This window comes from Nicotiana tabacum, chromosome 13 (assembly GCF_000715075.1).
Source record: "Nicotiana tabacum cultivar K326 chromosome 13, ASM71507v2, whole genome shotgun sequence".
NCBI classification, from domain to species: Eukaryota; Viridiplantae; Streptophyta; class Magnoliopsida; order Solanales; family Solanaceae; genus Nicotiana; species Nicotiana tabacum.
The window spans coordinates 118436876-118458318 of NC_134092.1; the positions used below are offsets into that span (position 1 = coordinate 118436876).

A 21443-nucleotide genomic window follows, 5' to 3' on the forward strand; every position below is an offset into this window, starting at 1 on the left:
CACTTCTGTGAGCTGGTCATGATTTCCCTAAAATTCACTGAGAAAACTGTAATCTGTTTGCCTTTTCTTCTTCTTTTTTGGTTTTTACTATTGTGAGCAATGATATGCGTAGTTTACCTACTTGACAAAATGTAACAAATTAAACTTGTCTTATTTCAAAACTTACAAACCGGAAAAGGAAAAGAAAAATTAAATATTAGTCTTTAAATATATATAGAAAACAATTTGAGCCTATAAGAAAAACAAAAACTATGTTTTTGTTATGATCTTACAGATCGACAATTACTTAACTCATCCTCATTCCAATTCATAATAAGCAAGTTAACTAATCAAGACATCACAAACATGCATCACATTGACTCCATTAAACCAAGAACATTGAGTTCATTTATTTTACAGCTACATTATAGTTTGCCCACTTATTTTTAACTATTCTAAGCTGCCACATTCCTACCACATTCTTCCTCCTTTTAATTAAACTTTTGATTCTTCTCTCCCCCTTTCCCTGCATCAAAACAAGTGATATAAAACAGTCAAACACATATTAACCTGCTAAACCCAAAAGAAAAAGATCAAAAAAATTCCATCATTTTACTAGGGACATGTTATCAAGAAAAATGAAAAAAATCCAAATCTACGCCTCTACTGTATACTTAGGGATCATTCATATTCTTATGGTTAGCAAATCGTCTTATAAGTTTTTTTAATTTTAACAAAGCTCCAGTACTGTGGATTCGGCAGATTAATTTCACGTGTCAAAAAAAAATTGGGAAAAAAAAGAATTCTAATTTAGCTCTCTACTTTTAACTATAGTTTAAAATTGTGGATCCTACGTTAAACTTCGGGTTGGAGCTCTCATTAAGGTCAAGAGCAAGAGATGATGTGCTAACAGTAAGGGTATGAATGACCCTAATTGAAGTATAACGAAGAGTAAAATTAAGAAATTTTATAGGCAGAAGGGTATTTTCGACCTTTTACCCTTTAAGAAGAAGAGAAAAAAAAAACAATACCTATTTGCATCTCATTCACATGCAGAGCAATGTCACCATTTGGGAGCTTCTCACTTATACTAATTTTCTCAAACTCAGCTTCTGAAATGGATGCTTTATTAGCATTTTCATTAGCAGAAGGAGGTTTTGGCATTGGAGGAAAAAGGTGACTTATAGATGACTCAGGATTTTCTCTAAAATAAAGCTCACCAAACATTTCAGTAACATAAGATTTCTCAGACTCAGCAGCCTTTTTCTTGAAAAAACTTTGTTCTTGTTTAGTTATCTCTTCAAGAAATTCCTCAAGTGTTAATTCATGAAACTGATTTTTCATAATTGTTTGATTTATAATGCAGAAGTAATGAGATATTAGAGGTGTAGTGGTGGAGAAAATGGAGTTGATTTTTAGTGCTATATATATAGACCATATGGAGCAGATGAGGTTAAAATTAGTTGAGTGGAGTTTTCTCTTTTTTTCATTCACATTTCTTGTTGAGGAGAAGAGTAATAAGTGAGTGATGATATCATCCCTAATGAGGTTTACACGAGAGAAAAAACTAGTAACGGATGGATTTAAATTTGTTAAACTTTAGTTAAAAGATTTAACTCAATCACTCAAAAAGAAAAAAGCTAGTACTATATGTTGTTTAATTTTTTAAATTTTTTGGTTTCCTACTCGGTGTCTATCTACATAGGGGATCAATTAAATTCGAATTTACGTCGAAAAATTTCATATTAGGGGTTAAAGTGTTTTATAATAAAGGTAATTTCATATTCAGTCTCGAGACTTTTAATTAAGGATAAAGAAGTATTTACTGATCTACCACAATCCTCCCAGGTTATATGTTGCTTATTCTTTGCTCTTAGTATTTTTACTGTCTTCTTGATTTCAACTTACAAACATGAACATATCGAGGACTTTGTTAAATTTTTATTAAAAGATTCGATTTAGCCCAAAAATAATAAAAATAAAAAAAGATAACTAATATATATATATATATATATATATATATATATATATATATATATATATATATATATATATATATATATATATATATATATATATTGTTTACTCTTTTTTAGTCTCAAATTTTCAACTTGGAGACATGAATATCCTTGCCCTTTGCATATTTTTTGAATAAAATGTACAAACTATAAAGTTGTATCAGCTGGGAAAAGCTTTAACTTTTTTTAATGTACAAAGAGGAAATAGGGGTGGAGGGAGTGTAGAACATACAGGTTCGGCCGAACACAACAACTTTGGTCCAAATCATGTATTGTTTTAAGAAATTTATTAAATATGTACAAATTATTAATTTAGAACTCATTAACTTTAAAAGATCTGGAATCCCGAACTCATATATTTTAAACCCTGGCTCCGCCTCTGAGAGGAAATATGCTATCTCTATATGGTGCTTGCACCTCTATAATTAGCACACTAATTTTGGTATATAAGTAAAATCAAATAAATTCTTAAACTTCATTGAAAATTTCCTTTTTAATTAAATCAAGCGATTTAAGTGAGAATTGATGAAGAGTGGCACCCATGGTAACTTTTTCAAAGTTGAGAAAGAGTTACAGTGGCTTGAAATAATTAAACTTTGTTTTTACGATTATTGCTAAATGCCAAAAGCAAACCTTGCTAGTCAAATTACTTTTAAGTGTTGTAACCGAAAACACAGTTGGAGTATTGGAATCAAGTGTAATAATCACGTAAAGACAAATGAGAGCTATTACTCTTCTTTTCCTTAGAAACTGCATGCACAAAACTACAAAACCTACCCAAAGAGTTTAGCGGTGACACGCTGATCAGCAGCGGAATTAGAGTATTACGAGCAAAAACTAATAGCTTTTGTTTAGATTATGTATTGTATTAAAAAATTTATTAAATATGTATAAATATTTAATCGTAAAACTCAATAATTAAAATAAGTTATATGAACTTGATAGCAAATTCACAACTCATAAGCTTTAAATTCTGTCGCTTTTGATGTTGAGCATCTTCGATGTAAACAAGAGATAAGCTATGCAGCAATAAAAGGTGTGAATGAAGTGGTAAGTATTCTTTTATTATTAATCAAACATCTCTAAAGCCGATACTCAAGAGTCGAACCTTGAGTATGAAGTTTGTCTTTGTTAAAGAACATTTTGTCCCCTTATATGGGACTTCACGGTGAGAATCTAAATATAAAATATATTTAATATATAAAGATAAAATAAATTAATAAAAAAAATATATTATTTTTAACAACTTAAGCTTAGGTGAAAATGATAAGCTTAAGCGAGATAGTCACATACAGAGATCAAAAGAAATTTATGAGATGCAATCACTCATATGTGGATTTTAAGTTTTAGAAATTAAGTAACCATAAGGCTTGCATCTTCTGGACTCTAACTAATTAAGACCATAATAAAATTTCTATAGGAATCATCAAATACGGTGGTATTTGATTATATATATATATATATATATATATATTCTAAATCCACTTTCTCTTCTAATTTTCTATTCCTTATAATTCCAACTGGAACATTTCTCTGAATCTCTTGATAAGCTATCGATGGAGCTTTTCTAATGAAAATTTAGTAGAAAATAAAGGTCTGCGTTACGTGTCAAATTTTATTGACGTTTTCACTAACTTGTTATCTAGGAGGTGTTGATCAAATGTAACCTCAATTTTGGTATATGAGAATGAGGACAGGTTTAATTGAAACAATATGGAGAGATAATAAGGATTTATATAATCGACTTCAAATGTTACTGTCAAATTTAATTGCAAAGGTATTGTCCGTTTTGAGCTGTTTGGAGTTTGGAACAATATTTGGGGGAATCACAATTTTGTCCCCCATAAGCTTAATTTAAAAGGTGATTCGGCAGTTAAATTCTAAATTCTTTTTATAGTGGCCTCTTATAAATTCACATCCTAGTATATGTATGAAGCGGTTAATTAATATTTTTTATTTGGGTCAAGATCAAACTCTTCTCTTATAATTTTTGCTAGTCATGCTAGTCAGTCAATATAATGTCCCAAAAGGTCATCTTATGTTTTAGAACTCGAATTTATGCTCTTAAGCCTTAAAATTTTTTCTTCTTTTTTTACCTTTTTCGATTTACGTGCGCAGTCCAGGCGTGTTTTCGAAAAACTTTTATGTTGAAAATTGATGAAAATAAGAATTTTTGCCTTAAAAGTTGATTTTAGTTGACTTCGGTTAATATTTTTGATAAATGAGCCCGGATCCGTATTTTGACGGTCCTGGTGGATCCGTATCGAATTATGGGTCCTGGACATATGCCCGGAATCGAATTCAGAGGTCCCTAACTCGACTTATGAATTTTTGATGAAAATTAAAAGTCTGAAAATTAATTATTTTTAAGAATTGGTTGATGTTTGACCTTGTTGATACCGGGTCCGTATTTTGGTTTCGGAGCCCGGTATAGGTCCAATATAATATTTATGACTTATCTGTGAAATTTGGTGAGAAACGGAGCTGGTTTGACGTGATTCGGACGTCCGGTGGTGAAGATAGAAATTTTAAAGTGTACTTGAAAATTTCATTTGATTTGGTGCTAAATTCATAGTTCTAGGTGTTATTTTGGCGATTTGATCTCGCGAGCAAGTTCTTATGATTTTTTTAAACTTGTGTGCATGTTTGGTTTGGAGCCCCGAGGGTTCGGGTGAGTTTCGGATAGGCCACGGGATGTTTTGGACTTGGAAAAATCTGGTATTTTGCTGCAGCAGGTGTTCTGGCATGTCCTTCTTCGCGTTCGCGAATGTACTATCGCGAACGCGAAGAGTAAACTGGTTAGGCTGAGATTTCTTCTTCGCGAACGCGAAGGCCTGGTCGCGAACGCGGAGTGATGGGGGATTTACCCTTCGCGAACGCGACATGCTCATCGCGAACGCGAAACACTTGGGGACCTAGGGGAGGGTTGGTCTTTCCTTCATCGCGAACGCGAGCAATGTCTCGCGAACGCGAAGTCCAGGGGAGAGTAACCTTCGCGAACACGAGCAAGGTCTTGCGAACGCGAAGGCTTGGCAGCTATGCTCTTCGCGAACGCGACAATAGCCTCGCGAACGCGATGCACACTATCGCCCAGTGTATAAAACAGAATCAAAACGGGACTTAAGCCATTTTTTCAATATTTTCAAGAACCAAACGGTTAGAGACGATTTTCAAGAGTCATTTTCTTCCCTAAAGTGTTGGTAAGTGATTCTAAACTATTTTCTTTCAATTACCCATTTCATTTCAGAAATTTTCAACCTAAAATCTAGAGTTTTCATGGTAGAATTAGGGGTTTGGGTAGAAACTAAGGATTTCAAAAATTTGGGAATTTAGACCTCAATTTGAGGTCAGATTCCAAAACTAATTATATATCCGGGCTCGGGGGTGAATGGGTAAATGAATTTTGGTCCGAACCTCGGGTTTTGACCAAGCAGGTCCGGGGTCATTTTCGACTTTTTGGAAAAAAATTTAAAAAATCTAAATTTATGCAATGTAATTAATTCCGTTCGCAATATTTGATATTATTGAATTATTTTTTAATAGGTACGAGTGGTTTGGAGGTGAATTCTAGAGGAAAAGTTGTGATTGAGTATTGAGTGGCCTTCGAAACGAGGTAAGTGTTGTGGTTAACCCTGACTTGAGGGAATTAGGAACCTCAGATTATTTGCTATGTGAAATTCATGTGAGCGGCGTATATGTTAGGTGACGAGTACTTATGCGCCGCCAATTTACCTGTTTTCCATGTTTCTCCCGTTTTTCTTATATTGTCTCTTTTCCATGCCTAATTGCTACAGGTTTAGTCTAATGTTGTTAAATTAATCGTTCTTATCATGTTTACGGATCTTCTGGTGATAATTGAGTATTTATTTCGAAGTTGAGATTGATATTGTGGAATCAAATGTTGAAGTAAAGTTTGTACTTGTTATTCTATCTTTCTGTTGTTATTTATTCATTGCATTATGGTAAGGGAGAGTGTTAATGCACGAAGGGTGATGTCGTGCCATGATATGAGAGTTAATGCACGAAGGGTGATGTCGTGCCATGTTGTGAGTGCAAAAGCACGAAGGGTGATGCCGTGCCATATTGTGAGTGTAAAAGCGCGAATGGTGATGTTGTGCCATATTGTGAGTGTTAATGCACGAAGGGTGATGTCGTGCCATGATATGAGAGTTAATGCACGGAGGGAGATGTCGTGACGTTTCTATTATTTTTATGGTGAGATTGAGAGTAAAAGTACGAAGGATAATGCTGTGTATTTTTCCTTTACTGTATTCGTTGTTTCTGTTGATTCATAGTATATTGGTTGTTCCAGTTATCATTCTGTTGTAGTTCCTTATCTCGTATTTTCCCCAGCATGTTTCCCCCTCCCGATATTTTCTGTCTAGCTCTTCATTACTGTTATTTGTATATACACTGTTAAATTATGCAGGTTAATTTATAGGTGCCTTGCCTTAGCCTCGTCACTACTTCGTCGAGATTAGGCTCGACACTTACCAGTATATGGGGTCGGTTGTACTGATACTGCACTCTGCACTTTCTGTGCAGATTTTGGTACCGGTTCGGGTTGATCGAGATTTTGCTATTGGACCGCTATCGAGAGACTCAAGGTAGATCTGTCGGCATTCACAGATCTTGAAGTCCCCGTGTATCTTTTCTGTTCTACTGTTTCTTTCATTCAAACAGTTGTATTTCTTTCAGACTATTACTTGTAGTGAATTCTAGAATTTTCGTGAATTGTGACTCCAGATCCGGGTGGTAGAAATTAATACAGTTTTTATATTATTCCGCACTCATTATATTTCATCTTAGCTAATTGTTGTTATTTACTTAATGGAATAAGGATTGGTTTAGTGATTCTCTAACATTGGTTTGCATAGCAAGTGAAATGTTAGGCGCCATCACGATCCCGACGGTAGAAATTTCGGGTCGTGAGTCAACTAGTTCAATCGTGAAGTACATTATATTTGTTATAATAGTAGTATCGTACATCATTCTCTCCCTTCAACATATTTGTTATAATAATAGTATCGTACGTAATTCTCTCCCTCCAACATGTATTCACGTAACACCTTTTATTATATGGCGGTATTTGAGCAAACACTTAGCGAACTTAGGTTTACGGTTTTAATTACCCGAGAAAAAAAGGAAAATGTGAGCGAATCAGAGATGTTAAATGGCTACTTAATCGATAGATTTCAGTAATTCCCTTCTGAGATTCAGTTCATTAATATCAGAAGATTAATTAAGAGAATAATTTACTGCTCATTTTAATTTGTTTTTCAGTTTGAAATTAAGTATTGCTGAAACATATTCAATCCTATGTTTCTTTGTAAATCCATTGACACATCTTCTAAAACTATAACTTAAAATTATTGTAACAAATTAAGAAATTGAGGAGCAACGGTAATAATTAAGAGACTGAATTAATGCTTTCTAAATCTTTAGACTGAAACTGTAAAAGGGTACATTTAATTTGTTCATAGAGATCTAGAAGCCTATTAGTAGTAATTTTTTCCAACAATACTAATAGACAAGAATAAGGTTTTCATAAACAAACTGGAAAACCTAAACACTTGGGCAAATTCAATATAATCCCTTTCTTCATTTTTCATTATCAGTTTTCTTCCCCATGTGACTTTCTTGTTTCATTTTCCACTGCCAAATCTTGAATCTTATCATCACCTTCATTATCAAATTCTCTGTACTTTCTTTTCCTGCATCAAGAGCAAATCACTAGCTTAATTTTATACAAACATAGGAAAATAATAGATAAATGATGTTAAAAATCCACGAAAATTACTCCTTTATTTCATTTATATGGCCGGCGAAAGAAAGAAAGAAAGTTTAAAGGTACAGAGTTTTCAAACATGAAAAAGTGTCATTCTTTTTTATACAGATTAAAAAGAAAAAAGTAACATATAAAATAGTACAGAGAGAACGGTTAATCTCTAAAACAAGTTAGTGATTACCTTTCAGGGTTTAAAGATTTCTCATCAACCAACATTTTCATCTCACCATTTTCCTTGTCATTTTGAGGATTTGGCAAAAGAGGAACAAAGCCATCTTCACCAAACATCTCATTTGCCAAACATGGATTATCATCAAATTTATCATTAGAGGTTAGTTTCTTAAAGAACTTTTTTTCTTGAGAATCTAACTCTGCTATGAACTCTCTAAAAGTGTACAACTTTTGACTAGCCATAGCTTAATTTTCTTGATTGTCAATGGAAGTGCTAGTAATTTATATAGAAAGAAGATGTGTGTGTGTGTTTGGGGGGGGGGGGGGTCTTTGGAGTATGAGGGTATAAGGGGAATTTATATTTGAATTTTGAATGTTTTTTAAAATTTTATTTGTTTTTGGAGAGTAGAGAATAGGTGAGTGGTTAATGAATGGATGATTATCAATTAATAGATGAAGTTAATTAGATTAGCTTAACAAAATTGTTATTTAATAGTATTGTGAATATTTTGAAGAAGAGAGACAAAATAACCATTTGCTAAGAAAAGGCTATAATATAACATGCATAATAGTGCCAATAACGCGAAATTTTACGTTTTCTTTCGCTTGTTCTACAGTACGAGTCTCAATCTTTCTTATTTAAGATAATATCGAAAGAGCAAATTCCTCAATATTTTCCTTAAAAACTCACAACAAATAATAGGCTTGCAAATTAAAAGGTATTCACATGCATAGCATTTTAATTTACACATCAATCCGTAATTTACTAACCATTGCTAATTATATCACCATAATCTAGTGGTATTGCTAACATCTTCGCTTAGAATATTTTAATGAGTAATATTAATAATTAATCATAATATTCAAAAATACGTTGCAGGTGAGGAACATTGGCTTATGGTGAGTCAAACAGTTTTTCATTTGACTATAACTTTTTATATATTGTTTAAATATTTTTAATTATAGAAATTATGTAATTATTTTTACATAGTTTCTAATTTTATCAGATTTGTATTTTCTCTTAGTAAACACAACAGAATTGCTGTAGTAATACCAGATTTCTTTACACAAGGGAGGATTTGGTGATAGTGCAAATTTTGAATTCAAAGTATTTCAGTCAACGTCCAAAATCCTGTCTCAAGAAGTAATAAATTTAATACTAAATCTAAACAAGTCACTTAGCAAATGAAGTAGATAGCCCTTGAGCATCTTGCAATTATAATTTACATACTAACACCACGCATTTCACTTTAATTACTTGTGAAAATGGATAGAATTTCAAAATTTCTGCTTTGATGTTATAGGCCTAAATTACCATTGAGAAACTTCCATAAATTTAAAAATTTTGCGAGAGAGTTGCAGAAGTGCTTCTAAATCTTATGAAAAGGCAGAATTTCTAATAAAAACTTTGCTTCTCTTGCTTTAAAATTAGCCATTAATATCTTAAAATTTTGCGAAAGGGTTGCTCTACTGATGAGTACCCTCCACTTCCAACCAAGAGGTTGTGAATTCGAGTCATCCCAAGAGCAAGGTGGGGAGTTCTTGGAGGGAGGGAAGGTCTGCGTACAAACTACCCTCCCCAGACCCCACTAGTGAATTATACTGGATTGTTGCTATTATTGTACTATTGCTTGACGGGAATTCACTTTTTCGTAATAAGAAAACGTATTAACTCTATTTCCTCACTTTAATCCTAGTTATACAAGTACGGCCCAGAAGCTTTGCGCTTATGTCAAATTTGAGCGAGTTAAAAAGGGGTTGTTACACAAATAGCCCGTCAGATTTAATATTTACTTTTTTTAGCCGGTATACATACATTATACATAGTTATGCATATATTATACATAAATCGTATATACATTATACATCCCCCGACTATTTATAGTTTAAGAAATTAGGTTAGCGGCTATTTGGGTTTTCATTACGAATTAATTTACACTATATCGGTTGTTCAAATTGACCCAACACTAGTGAGTTAATTTGGGATGCATAGACCCATTAATGAAAGGGATCTTCACACAAATCCAATCAGTCCAATTCGGCCCATTAATGAATTCATCCCCGATCCAACTCGATCAAACTTGGATGGGTTGAATAGATTACATTTATATAGGCTAAATATAACACCTCTTAATTACTTATATTGAGCTACCATCTAACTCTTTAGGAAGTATCATGAGAAATATTTATTTTTATCCGTTTTCAAAAGTAATAGCCGATAATATATATATTTTTTATATTTGTGTGATTACATACATATAATATACATATTTTATACATTTTTAGGCTAGCGAATGCAATTAGTTTTCGCCAGCCAATCAACTTAGTATTTTGACCAAGTATCAGCTCATGATTTCCACCAAGTGGTTTTTGACTTTTCACTGAAAAGTTCACCTTTATTAGTTCAAAAATAAATCATAAGTTAACAAGAGTAATAAAAGCATAAAAGTGATTTGATGACTGAGATACGCACTGTATCAATAATATGATATTACAGCATAGCCTATTTACCTAGAATTTAGTATCTTCCATTTACATTAAGTGCTGATAAATAAGATTTTGGTATAATGGTCACTTTTTAAGTATAAAAATCTTGAAATCTTGGGTCACTGAACTGCTTATCACTTGACATAGCACATACGGTCAGACCTCTTTATAACTGCATCCTTGTATAACAGCACTTCACTATAAAAGCCAATTTTTTTCGGAACCAAATTTCATTTTCTGTAATAATATATATTTTCTATAACATCAATTCGCTATAACATCTAAAAATATCTTGAACAAATGAGGTTGTTATACAGAGGCTTGACTGTATTATAGAACTTTGGCGGCTGGACAAACAAATCTGCAAAAAATAACAAATAAAATTTTCTCCAGTTTGTCAGAAGGTATCTTTCTATTTTTCAGCCCTTCCATTGAGAAATGGTACTAAAGCTCTCTTTTTATGAGAGCCTATTTTTATGACTACTGAAAATAGCAGAAAACACCTTTTACTTTAGAGCGTTAAAAGGAGTAATCATCACATTATGCTCATTTTAATTGGGGGAAAAATGAAACACAAGAGAAATTACATTCAGCACATTGTCCTCTACATGAATAGAGAGAGCATCAAAAAACAAACTTGAAATCCATTGTCATGTTAACTGTCATCTAGTCAAATACTGAATAACTTGGTACAAATATATGTTCCTTAAAGAGCAGCAGCAGAATCTAGAGCATAGACAAAGATACCTTAGAGCTACTGCGCTCTGGCAACTGGCTCTAATGCTTCAATAGTCACCACACTATTACCGCGAATTACCTGAAAGAGAAATTAAGGACCAGCTTACATTCACTTACGGGACATTTATCCTTATGTAGCTTTTCCAGATTAAAAAGTAACAGTTAAAGCAACAAAATCTCATCAAATTAGAAAAAATCAAATGCGGTTCCAAAGAAAATAGGCTTGTTGATCATATATTAACAGTCTGGCTTTTACACCTGTATACACGGATATGAGATCCAAACATCCAGAGATGAACTGCAAAGAGGAAGGGAGAAAAAGAAAAGGGAATAAGAGACTCACCACCATGCCAATTTCATTCTTCTCATTGCCATTAACTTCCACAGTGTTGTCAATGACCAAATTCATGAACTGATCAAACCCACGAAGAGTGCCGATGACTAAGCGGTTGGCATTCAGCTTGACTATAAAAGATAAAAAGCATTACTCAAATGTGATAGCAACCTCATAAGGCAATTAACTAACATATAACCTCATAAGGCAATTAACTAACATATATGTGTGTGTGTGTGTGCAGACCATAAAGATTGAGCCTCTCTCATTAAAAAATGATATAGGGAAATTTTAAAAAAGAACTCTGTTCAATTGCACTATCAACAAGTTCTATGTAGGAACGCATGCAAGGCTGATGCAATTTCCAGCTTCAAAAAGATAAGTTATTTATTCAAGTGAAGAGACATCTATGCTTGGACAAAAGTTGCACTTTCAATGGAAAATGATAGTCTTAAGTTTGTATGCATTTCAATGCTGTCTTTTTTTAGCAATATGGCAATTGTACATGACACGCAAGATGTAAAGGTCATGCTCAACTTCATTCGCTATTTACACAGTCAATACGGACTTGTTTTATTGTAATTTTCACACCACCAGCAATCTAATGATGTTGATTTCATATATAACATTACCTTATTTATCTAAAGATATCTAGCAATTTTGCATGGACAAATGTAAGCAGTGCAGAAGATAGCAATAGCCAAGCAACTACACTTCACAGTGCAGTTTGTCCAGAAACTTAAGAGCCCTAAAAACCACTTAAAGAATATTCTTTATCTTAAAACCAATGACTAGTTCAATAAACTAACATTAAAATGATAGGACATGCCTGCCGAATGCTTGCTTGTTGCAGTTAACCGGAGTTCTACTGAAAATAAATTAAACAAGGATCAGACTAAACCATTTAAAATCGCCTAACATTATTTGTTTTCATTTGGTTCATGATAGGTACGAATGCTTTTCCTATAACTTTTCCTTATCAAAAGGAGAAAAAAAAAACAAATGCCCTTACAAAGAATAAGGTTCACTCAACGAAATCGATCTGTCTTGTTCAGTTGTTACCCTCTTTTATGACTTACAAGAAAAGCATACACATTGACAGAAAGCAAAGAAAATGCAAATGAGGAGAATGCTATAAAAGAGAGAATAGGAACTTTTATCCATCAGATATCAGCTGAGCTAAGACTCAGCAATTTTAACACGGTTCACTTGCTCATGAACCACAACCTCCTCCTAGTTTACAAGAATTACTTTAACTCATGACTTGTCATTTTCTTCCCTCTTCCATCTTTTTTTTTTTTGGAAGAAAAGTAAGAGATTGTTTTAAACATAAGAATAGAGCAACATTTGGAAGATAATATTTCCTAATCTAGTAAGGAACCATGACACAGCGCTAGTTCCTGCAAGAAACACACGAAGAGCATCTGTTGCAGCTTATCGATATGTGGAAAAGAAAAGAGAAAGTTCCGAGCTTATTAAAATTATGTATTTTTTTTTATGACCAAGAAATCTGCCCAGGTCCAATTCTTAGGACCAATAGCAGCCTTTGGAACTGGAGGATAATGGATCCGCCCCTCTACCCTTCTCCACTTAAATATTAGGCGTAGTTTGCGTGGCCCATGCTCAAACAAGTGACCTATGCCACAAGTTCCTTAGCCTTTGCCACTTGAACTAAGCCCAGAAGTTATGTATTTTCTACATCCTTTAATGATGGACTTCTCTTTCCTTCCCTGCTTAGCTACAACCGAAATACCAAATAGGCATTTAGAAAAGATGTATTTACACTCCAATTGCAAGCAGAATGCAACTTGCCCCAACTAGGAAATACAGCATTTTCCAGCTTTTGGATTATTGTAAAAAACACTTCCAAGAATGCAGGTTCAAGAATGTGGTGTTGTATGTTAAAGATAGAGTTGTATGGCCATAATGAAGTTTTGACCCAAGAGTGAAATATGAAATCAAAGGAGTACAATGGAGTCCAAAATATCTCCACTCACTTTGGCTTTACAATGAAATCATGATTTCGCTGAAGCAACCACAAACCATGAGTGACGAACCCTGATAGCTATCACGAACGACCTTAAGAGGATAGCAATAAATCGAAATTTCCAAGCATAAACAACTAAAAAATTGACATCAGTTCTAGGATGTGTACTAACTAAGAAGTCTGCCTATGGGCTTGAAATGAGACTGATTTACTTAACAGATTTTTTTTTGGAACAACTAATTAAAAAGCAAGTGAATTAGTTCAATTTTATTATCTTCTTTCCTCATTACAACCACCTCCTCAAAGGGCAGCCCAGTGCACTAAGCTCCCGCTATACGTGGGTCCGGGGAAGGACCGGACCACAAGGGTCTATTGTATGCAGCCTTACCCTGCATTTCTGCAAGAGGCTGTTTCCAAGGCTCGAACTCGTGACCTCCTGGTCACATGACAACAACTTTACAAGTTACGCCAAGGTTCCCCTTAATATATCTAATAAAAAGAAAAAGGAAAAAGGAAACACAGCAAAGTAATGTTTCCAATTAAAGGGAGCATTGTGGTTCAACTATGATATTCAAACCCGACGGATATTTTTGTTTCAGAAGAAATCCTTGAGAACACTATGAAAAATAGGCGTCTCTAGCCAATGCCGCTTAGATCAATATTTTTCTTTTTTTTTCTAGACAATATTCTTTGTTGAAGCTGAGTCATGGATGATATAATCAAGCACATCGGATTCATCCTTGGCTTACATCTATTTCTGAGAGGATGATTTATCGTGTCTAGTCCACAGATGACATAGAGTGTCTATTTTGAATAATGTCTAACAAAAGATAATGGCCCGTGCATACAAAAGGTTTTTGACAGCCTCTGTTTCTTATAGCAGGTAAAATTAACATAAGTTATCAACACACAGAAATAGCACGTAAAATTAACATAAGTTATCAACACACTCAAACATCATAGTTTTAAAACGCATAGGTGTATGTAAATGTTGGTATTTCACATGGATTGAAGAATGAAAGCAGCATAAACAAAATGAGAATCCCTATGTGTCAATCGCATACGCATCCCGTAAACCCAAGAAGGGTAGTCTACTAGAGGCCTGAAGCACAAACCCTAAACGTTTGACAAAAAATACTTAAAATCTGAATAAACTGCAGAAAAAACAAATTAACTATCCAAATAAAGCAGTACGTAAGAACATAAAGCATTAGTAACTTACTTTGAAGTTGCTTGTCCATATACCTGCAGAAAGCAAACAAAACGGAATAAATTCAAAGGAATAAGAAATCCCCAAATTCACATAGGAAAAGGAAAAAAAAAGTACAGGAAAATGAGAAGCTAAGGTCCATGAGAGAAAAAACCTACTTTTTGAGATCCGGAGGTTGACCCGACCTGCTCATCCTTTGAACCCTTTGTCTTCTACTCTTTGCTCACTGCTTGATAAGATGGAGAGTGCAAGATTTTGGAGGTTTTTCAGAGTCCCGACTAAATTGTTTTCTAGCTCTCAATCCCCCTCTTTATTCGGTTTAGAAAACCCAAGCCCATTTGGGCTATAAACCGGGCCCACATTTAAGAGTCCAGCTCTCAATCCAACTGTGACAAAAATGATCCCTTATATTTGACTATTTGAATATAAATAATCTCTTAAATATACTCCTCAGCTATTTTGATCCTTTAAATTTATCAAAAATGAGCACCTTTGATCTCTACTAAGTATTTGACAAACTCTGACTATTAAGTATAACGGAAAGTGTGAAAAAAAGAAAATTTAACTAGAAACATCAAAAAAATCCAATTAAATCCCATAAATTGCAATACTAGAAAGAGGAATTTTCATAAACTGCTATAGTTTAGAGCCTAGTAGCTATAATTTGTCTAATTATCATTTATAGCTACTATTCAATTGTTACTAACTTGTATCACTTCTATTCAAATACGCAACGGATATAGCTTGTGTCCATTGTATTCATTCGCGCAACGAATACAACGTATATCAACTGTATTCGTTCGTGCAATTGTATTCATTCGTGCAACGAATACAATATGTATCAATATGTATCAATTGTAACCAAGGCGAAATACAAGGGTGTATACAAATGATACAACGAATACTATCAAGGTGAAATACAGAATACAGAAAAATAAAATATTCGTGTTGAGAGTCTTAACTCAAGACCTTCGTAACTAAGCGGATGCTCTAACCAACTGAGCTACGAGAGCTTGTTGTTCTATTATTTTAGTTCGAAACAGTTAATCTCTTATTTTATGAATTTACTATAACATTCAAATATAGCTGCAGATGATAAATTTGTTAAAAGTATAGCTATAAATAATAAATATAATGTAAATGTTTGATGTATCGGCATCATTTTCCCTTACTAAAAACTAGTTCGCATTAGAAATAACCCCTTTTTTCATGCTTCGGGCAACACTTGCTCGGTCTCTATTTTATCAATTATCTAAGTTCTTTTTTTCTTCGACTTATAACTTTTCACTTGGTGTAACACAATGGCTATTACCTCGTATATAGGTCTGGATTCTATTCACTAAATCTCGTTACCCATTCGAATATTTTGCGGATTGCAGTCCTATTACCATCGGCATTTATAAAATTTAACTTATAGACTATATTTATTAGGTTTATTAACTTGTGACTAATTAACAATCTATTGACTATTCTTTTACGTAAATTATACTGCTATATAATGTGCTAAGCTCCTTATGTTTTTCTAATGGAACACTTTCTTGAGACTAGTTGTTTACCCTTAAAATGAGTAACAATTAAATTTGTACACAGTTTAAAGGATACGTGATTTAATTTAGCACGAACGATCTAAGAACAAAAAATAATTGAATTAAAGGAAAACAAGGCGATCAAACCAAATGTGATGAAACAATTAAGCATGGCGTTAAGTTTGAATGCTAGAAATCGGTTCCGATCGAGCACTCGAGATGAGCTCGGTTGCAACCAAAGAAATGAACAACTAAATAACACTTTGAACATAGCTAGAAGACAAAAGTAGACTTCTTTGCTTTGATATGCGTGCTAAAGTGGTAAAAAATGAAAATGTTCTCCCATTTATATAATAGGGGAGTTTCAATCCTAGTACAAGTCTAAATAAGGTAAAAATCTCTTTCTTCTAGTAAAACACGATCTGCAATTGATATCGGGCGTATCTGCGCCGTAATATCTGGTTGATGGCGGATATTTCGGCTCCTCGTTCGTCCTCTCTAACCGCCTTCCCTTTAACCTCGAATCTTTGATGGCGGATATCTGGTTGATGTCTGATTCTTGACGTGTCATTCGTTCCCTCGGGCTCTGATCTGTGGGCGCCCTCGGCTTTACCTGAGCCAGTGTTGAACCATGTTGTCTCTCGTTTCTTCATCGAAAAATTGGGGGTAACTTTATCCCCAATTTTATCCGTACATTGATAGTCCCCTCATTTCTCAGAGAGTAGATTTATAGGAACGACGAGAAGTGATTAATTGACCTTGGTTCCTTCCTTCGTACTCCATAAGCAAGCTGGCGAACTGAAACGTCCTATCAGTTATATCGCTCTGACTTCGGACACGTGTCAGCCTCTGGTTGACCATCCTTGGTAGTTACCGAATGTGAAACGCCACACATTCATTATTTCTTTCCTATAAAAGCTCCGATTTCCTTTTTTTTTTTACTTTTTTACTATCTGATTTCGAACCTTCCTGAGTTACCCTCGAATTTTCTATCTGCTCATCTGACGAGCGCTAAACACCACTTTAATTATGCTCGCTATTCAAATATAGTATAGTATAATATCGTATCCATAGGGATTGGAGTTAAACAGTATTATCGTAGGTTGTAGCTAGATTGCTATCCAAGATGATCAACAATTTAGATTTATGTGATTAAAACTATAATTAACTAAGAATCTAGAGCTAATTGACTAATGCCAATTGAAGCAAGGACCAAGCAAAGGAAGATATCAATGGGAAAAAATAGGAGTTGATTGGATAGATACAAGATAATTATATGGGATTTAACTCTAGATAATTCACTTTTAATGTTCAAGTGAGTCTCTCGAATTCGCTCAATGATTAATTCAAACGTTCAGCAAAAACTTCTCTCTCGATTAAGTTTTAACCTCACGAGATGAACCAATTTAAGCATGTGAAGATATGCAAGAATACATAGTGTCTTTAGGAGAACCTCTCTCGATTATCCTCCTGACTAGGTTTAGTCAACAATTCAACTAGCCTCCTTCGATTACTAAGAAGAATGAATGAATTCGACCAACAAGATAATACAAAGATATCATAAGTTATGCCTTTTTCGATTACATGAACGTGTGAATATAGATACAATAATTAAACCATCCAAAACGATTCAATACATAAAAACTAGAGTTATAATCTATAAACAAATATTAATACACCAAATCCATCAAATCCTAAAGAGAACTACTCTATAGATATGGAGCAATTCATCATAAATATGTTTAAAGTAAAGAAAAACATAAAACGATCCAAACTCGTATCTTGAGTGAGGATTGGATGATGAATTCCTTGTGATTTTGCTTCTCCAACTCCTCCTTAGCCTCCTTAGGTCTCCAATATGTCAAAATTCCAGAAAATAATATTTTTCCATATATATATATATATATATATATATATATATATATATATATATATATATATACCAAGTAGGGTCGGGCCCAGATAAAAACACCTTCTCCCCGCAAAATAGGACAATTACTCGGTAAAATTTGCACAAGCGCACCGCATGGGGCGACACGCCATGCAGGGCGTTAGTGGGGATTTCCTAAGAGTTGAAGTTTGTTAGGCATCAAGAATTTGTACATGCGCGGCGCCCCACACACCGCGGCTGTGGGATTTTCTCAGAGTACAGAATTTTCCTTTTTTTTTGATATCCAAACGTAGTTTTTGGCCCCCGAATGCGATCCCGGCTTAATCCACTGGGCTTTTACTTAGACTTCAAAGCTCCAAATAGCTCGAATTCATTTCATAACATCTACATAACTCGGAATCAATCCTACAAGGCATAAAATACATAATTAGTGCAAAACACTATCAATTAAAGTTCAACACGAATAAAGTGCAGTAAATTAAAGTTTAATAAGCGACTAAAACACGAGATTATAGCCTACCATCATCATCAATCCTTCAAATCTTCATAAGTTGTTCTTCACATCTTCATATCTTCATCTATTGTCTTCAAACTTCCATAATTTACCTTCAAACCTTCATATCAACCTTTAAACGTTCATATTTCCAGATTAAGATGGCTAAGACTTAAATGTTGGTTCCCCAAAATACTGCACCTTCGACTTTTATCTCGGCCACAAGCACCGAGGCAACCCTTCCGGTAATAGCCTCGAAACCTCCTCTCATAGAATTTATCCCGGGAGGCTACTCCATCGATAACGACTTCAAGGTCGGAAAAGTCTCCAAACAAGGAGACCGAGGTGAAGAGGCGTGGAGGTACTTCTGCTCCATAACCGAGGAGATGCTCCAAGTGGTCCGAGAGGATTGCAGATAGGAAGGCAAAAACAAAGTCATTTTTAGTCCCGATGAGGATATCATGACACACGTGGAAGGATACTTAAGCATTTATACGTATCCTTTCACGTTCGATCCGGTGGATACGATGATCCTCAATTTTTGTAAGAGGTACGAAATTCGCCTCGGGCAGATCCACCCGTCTTTTTGGAGGATCATGACCCTTCTCCATCAATTCGCTAACAATACAGATAGCCTCGGTTCACGGTTGACTATCTTCTCCGAGTTTACAGCCCTCGAATCTTTTGATGGAGGTCAATTAAGCTCACCTTTCGGGCAAAGAAACCTATATTCTCCTGTGTAGACGAGGACAGGGATCGAGGCTGGCAGGGGAGGTTTGTTCGGATAAAGACCGAATACCTTATTCCTTTCGAGTTCTTGCCATTCACCGAGAAGTGGAACTAAAAACATAAGTTTATTTCCTCTTAATTTGTCAAAGTACTCCTTTGAATCTACTCTTTTCTCTAATTATTTGTCTTATTTGACATGCAGTTGTCACCCGAGTCCCCAAAGCGGTCCCTCATTTTAGGGAGTAGGTCCAGGGCATATGCAAACAACTCACTTATTCCACGCGTGAGTGGCGCAAGCTTTCCAAAGGCTAGTGGGAGGCTCGTTCTCATAGTGAATGTTCCCCTTCTTCTGGTTGAATTTACCTTTGGGTCATTTTCATCTTATCATTATTTTGACTAAGTCTTTTCCTTCCATAGGTTTGCCCAAGACCACCAAACATCGTGGCCTTGTCCCCATCTAAAAAAACCTCTGCTTCACTGCAACCTATTGCCGAAGCTGCTACAAAGAGGAAGGAGAAAATGACGAAGAAGAAAAGGTCATCTGACTCCTTGAACGCTCCTACCGAGGCTAAGAAGAAGAAAAGGATCATGGTTGGGGTGGGAATAAGCACCAATAAACCTTCCAATACCCGTGTCCCGAATTCTGAAGCTCTTTTCCTGCTTAAGGATTATCTCTCCATCACTCACAAGTTGATTAATGTCGACCTGGAGTGGCGCCCCCAAAAGAGGATGCTCGAAAGTCTGAGTCCCCTATAGCTCGGGGATCGAAGAAGATCAAGTAGCTACTGCTTCGCAAGAAGCTCCTCCAGTTTCGAGGGAGGTCGCCTCGAAAAATGGCCGATGTTATTCACGTTCTGAAGTCACCGCCTCATATAGAGGCCTTTTTGGACGAGGCTCGGGCCGCCGCAGAAAAATCGACCGAGGCGTCCCGGGCCGTGGACGAGGCCCTTAACTCATTTTTTGAGGGCGTAGATGTCGGCGTGCTAGAGGATTACTCCAGCTTTGGCCACCTGGAGATCTCGAAAAGCGTTGTGCAGCTGGGGTCAGATGGGCTGAGTTCGAGCCCAAAGCTCGAGAGGTAGTTTCCAACCCTGAGTGTGGACCCTGACTGGAAGAAGATAGTCATGTTCGCAGTACTGGTGGATACTAGCCCACTATCCGGGCCAGTCGGAGTGGCTATCTATCTTCGTTCCTTGGTAACTAAAGAGAACCAAGTAAAGATGAATGAGGTAGACAGGCCAAGCCTCTTCAACGAAGCTCAGCGGGCGCTAATTAGGGTATACCTTCTTCTCTTCGTATATTTAAAGAGTTCTTTTTGCCTTAACGGCATTTTAATGATTTTTCTCTTTTTATGTCTTAGGCATCGGTGCTTTATCATGACAGTTTTCACCGGTCCTATATGGAGGTGAGCCACCTCGAATTCGAGCTCAAGGAGTAGGTCCGGAAAAGAGAGATGTACAAAGCTCTCTGCGAGCAGAAGGATGAAGTCCTTAGGGACATGACTGGCCGTACTGCCCTCCAAGCCGAGCTAGAGAAAGCCCAAAAGGAGGCTTCAAAAGTGAAACATGATCATGCCTTTCTTATTGAATATGTAAAAGTGCTAGAGATCGATATCGAGAATTTAAATGCAAATGCTAACGCCGCAACCTCGCAGGTCCAGAAGAAAATAACCCTAACCGATCAGCTCAGGTCAGAGATGGATGAGGTCAAGGCTTCATCCGATGAGCTTAAGGGCAAAAGGATCTCCTAGCATCAGAGCGAGATGCCACCAAAGAGGATCTGGCATCGACCAAAGTGCAACTCCGAGTAATGAGAGAGAAGGCCGATAAATGGTCTCAGTTGAATGAGGATCTTAGTGAATAACATGCCTCGACCATTGCAGAACGCGATGCCCTCGGCCAAGAGTACACGACGCTGAAATACAGATTGGAAATGGCTTCGAACGAGGCCTATCACTACAACAAATGTGATATTTAGCTACAAAACTTTTAGCCACGACATAAAATTCGTCACTAATTATTCACTTTTCGTGACGAAAATTATGTTTCGTGTTTAGATACATAATCCGCATACTTTTAGTGACGAAACATAT

At 35.4% G+C, this 21443-nt stretch overlaps 2 protein-coding genes across 6 annotated transcripts; both read right to left on the bottom strand.

Annotated features, from left to right (window-relative positions):
- Positions 1 to 221: 221 nt before the first annotated feature.
- Positions 222 to 1360, bottom strand: LOC107817743 (uncharacterized). The gene is made up of 2 exons (XM_016643611.2): positions 1011 to 1360; positions 222 to 505 (listed from the first exon to the last, which is right to left on the bottom strand). Exons 1-2 carry the CDS (start codon positions 1321 to 1323, stop codon positions 471 to 473), a joined length of 348 nt encoding a protein of 115 aa, XP_016499097.1. The 5' UTR covers positions 1324 to 1360; the 3' UTR covers positions 222 to 470.
- Positions 1361 to 10391: 9031 nt separating this feature from the next.
- On the bottom strand, positions 10392 to 15043 carry LOC107817742 (putative small nuclear ribonucleoprotein G). 5 transcript variants are annotated; one of them, XM_016643608.2, is made up of 6 exons: positions 14871 to 15025; positions 14725 to 14747; positions 12345 to 12383; positions 11525 to 11646; positions 11191 to 11260; positions 10392 to 10804 (listed from the first exon to the last, which is right to left on the bottom strand). In XM_016643608.2, exons 1-5 carry the CDS (start codon positions 14903 to 14905, stop codon positions 11198 to 11200), a joined length of 282 nt encoding a protein of 93 aa, XP_016499094.1. In that variant the 5' UTR covers positions 14906 to 15025; the 3' UTR covers positions 10392 to 10804; positions 11191 to 11197. The 5 variants fall into 5 exon arrangements, with proteins under 5 accessions (XP_016499094.1, XP_075084494.1, XP_016499095.1 ...); XM_075228393.1 differs by lacking the exon at positions 12345 to 12383 and having other exon boundaries at positions 14871 to 15043; XM_016643609.2 differs by lacking the exon at positions 10392 to 10804 and having other exon boundaries at positions 10966 to 11260; positions 12345 to 12380; positions 14871 to 15024.
- Positions 15044 to 21443: the final 6400 nt, after the last annotated feature.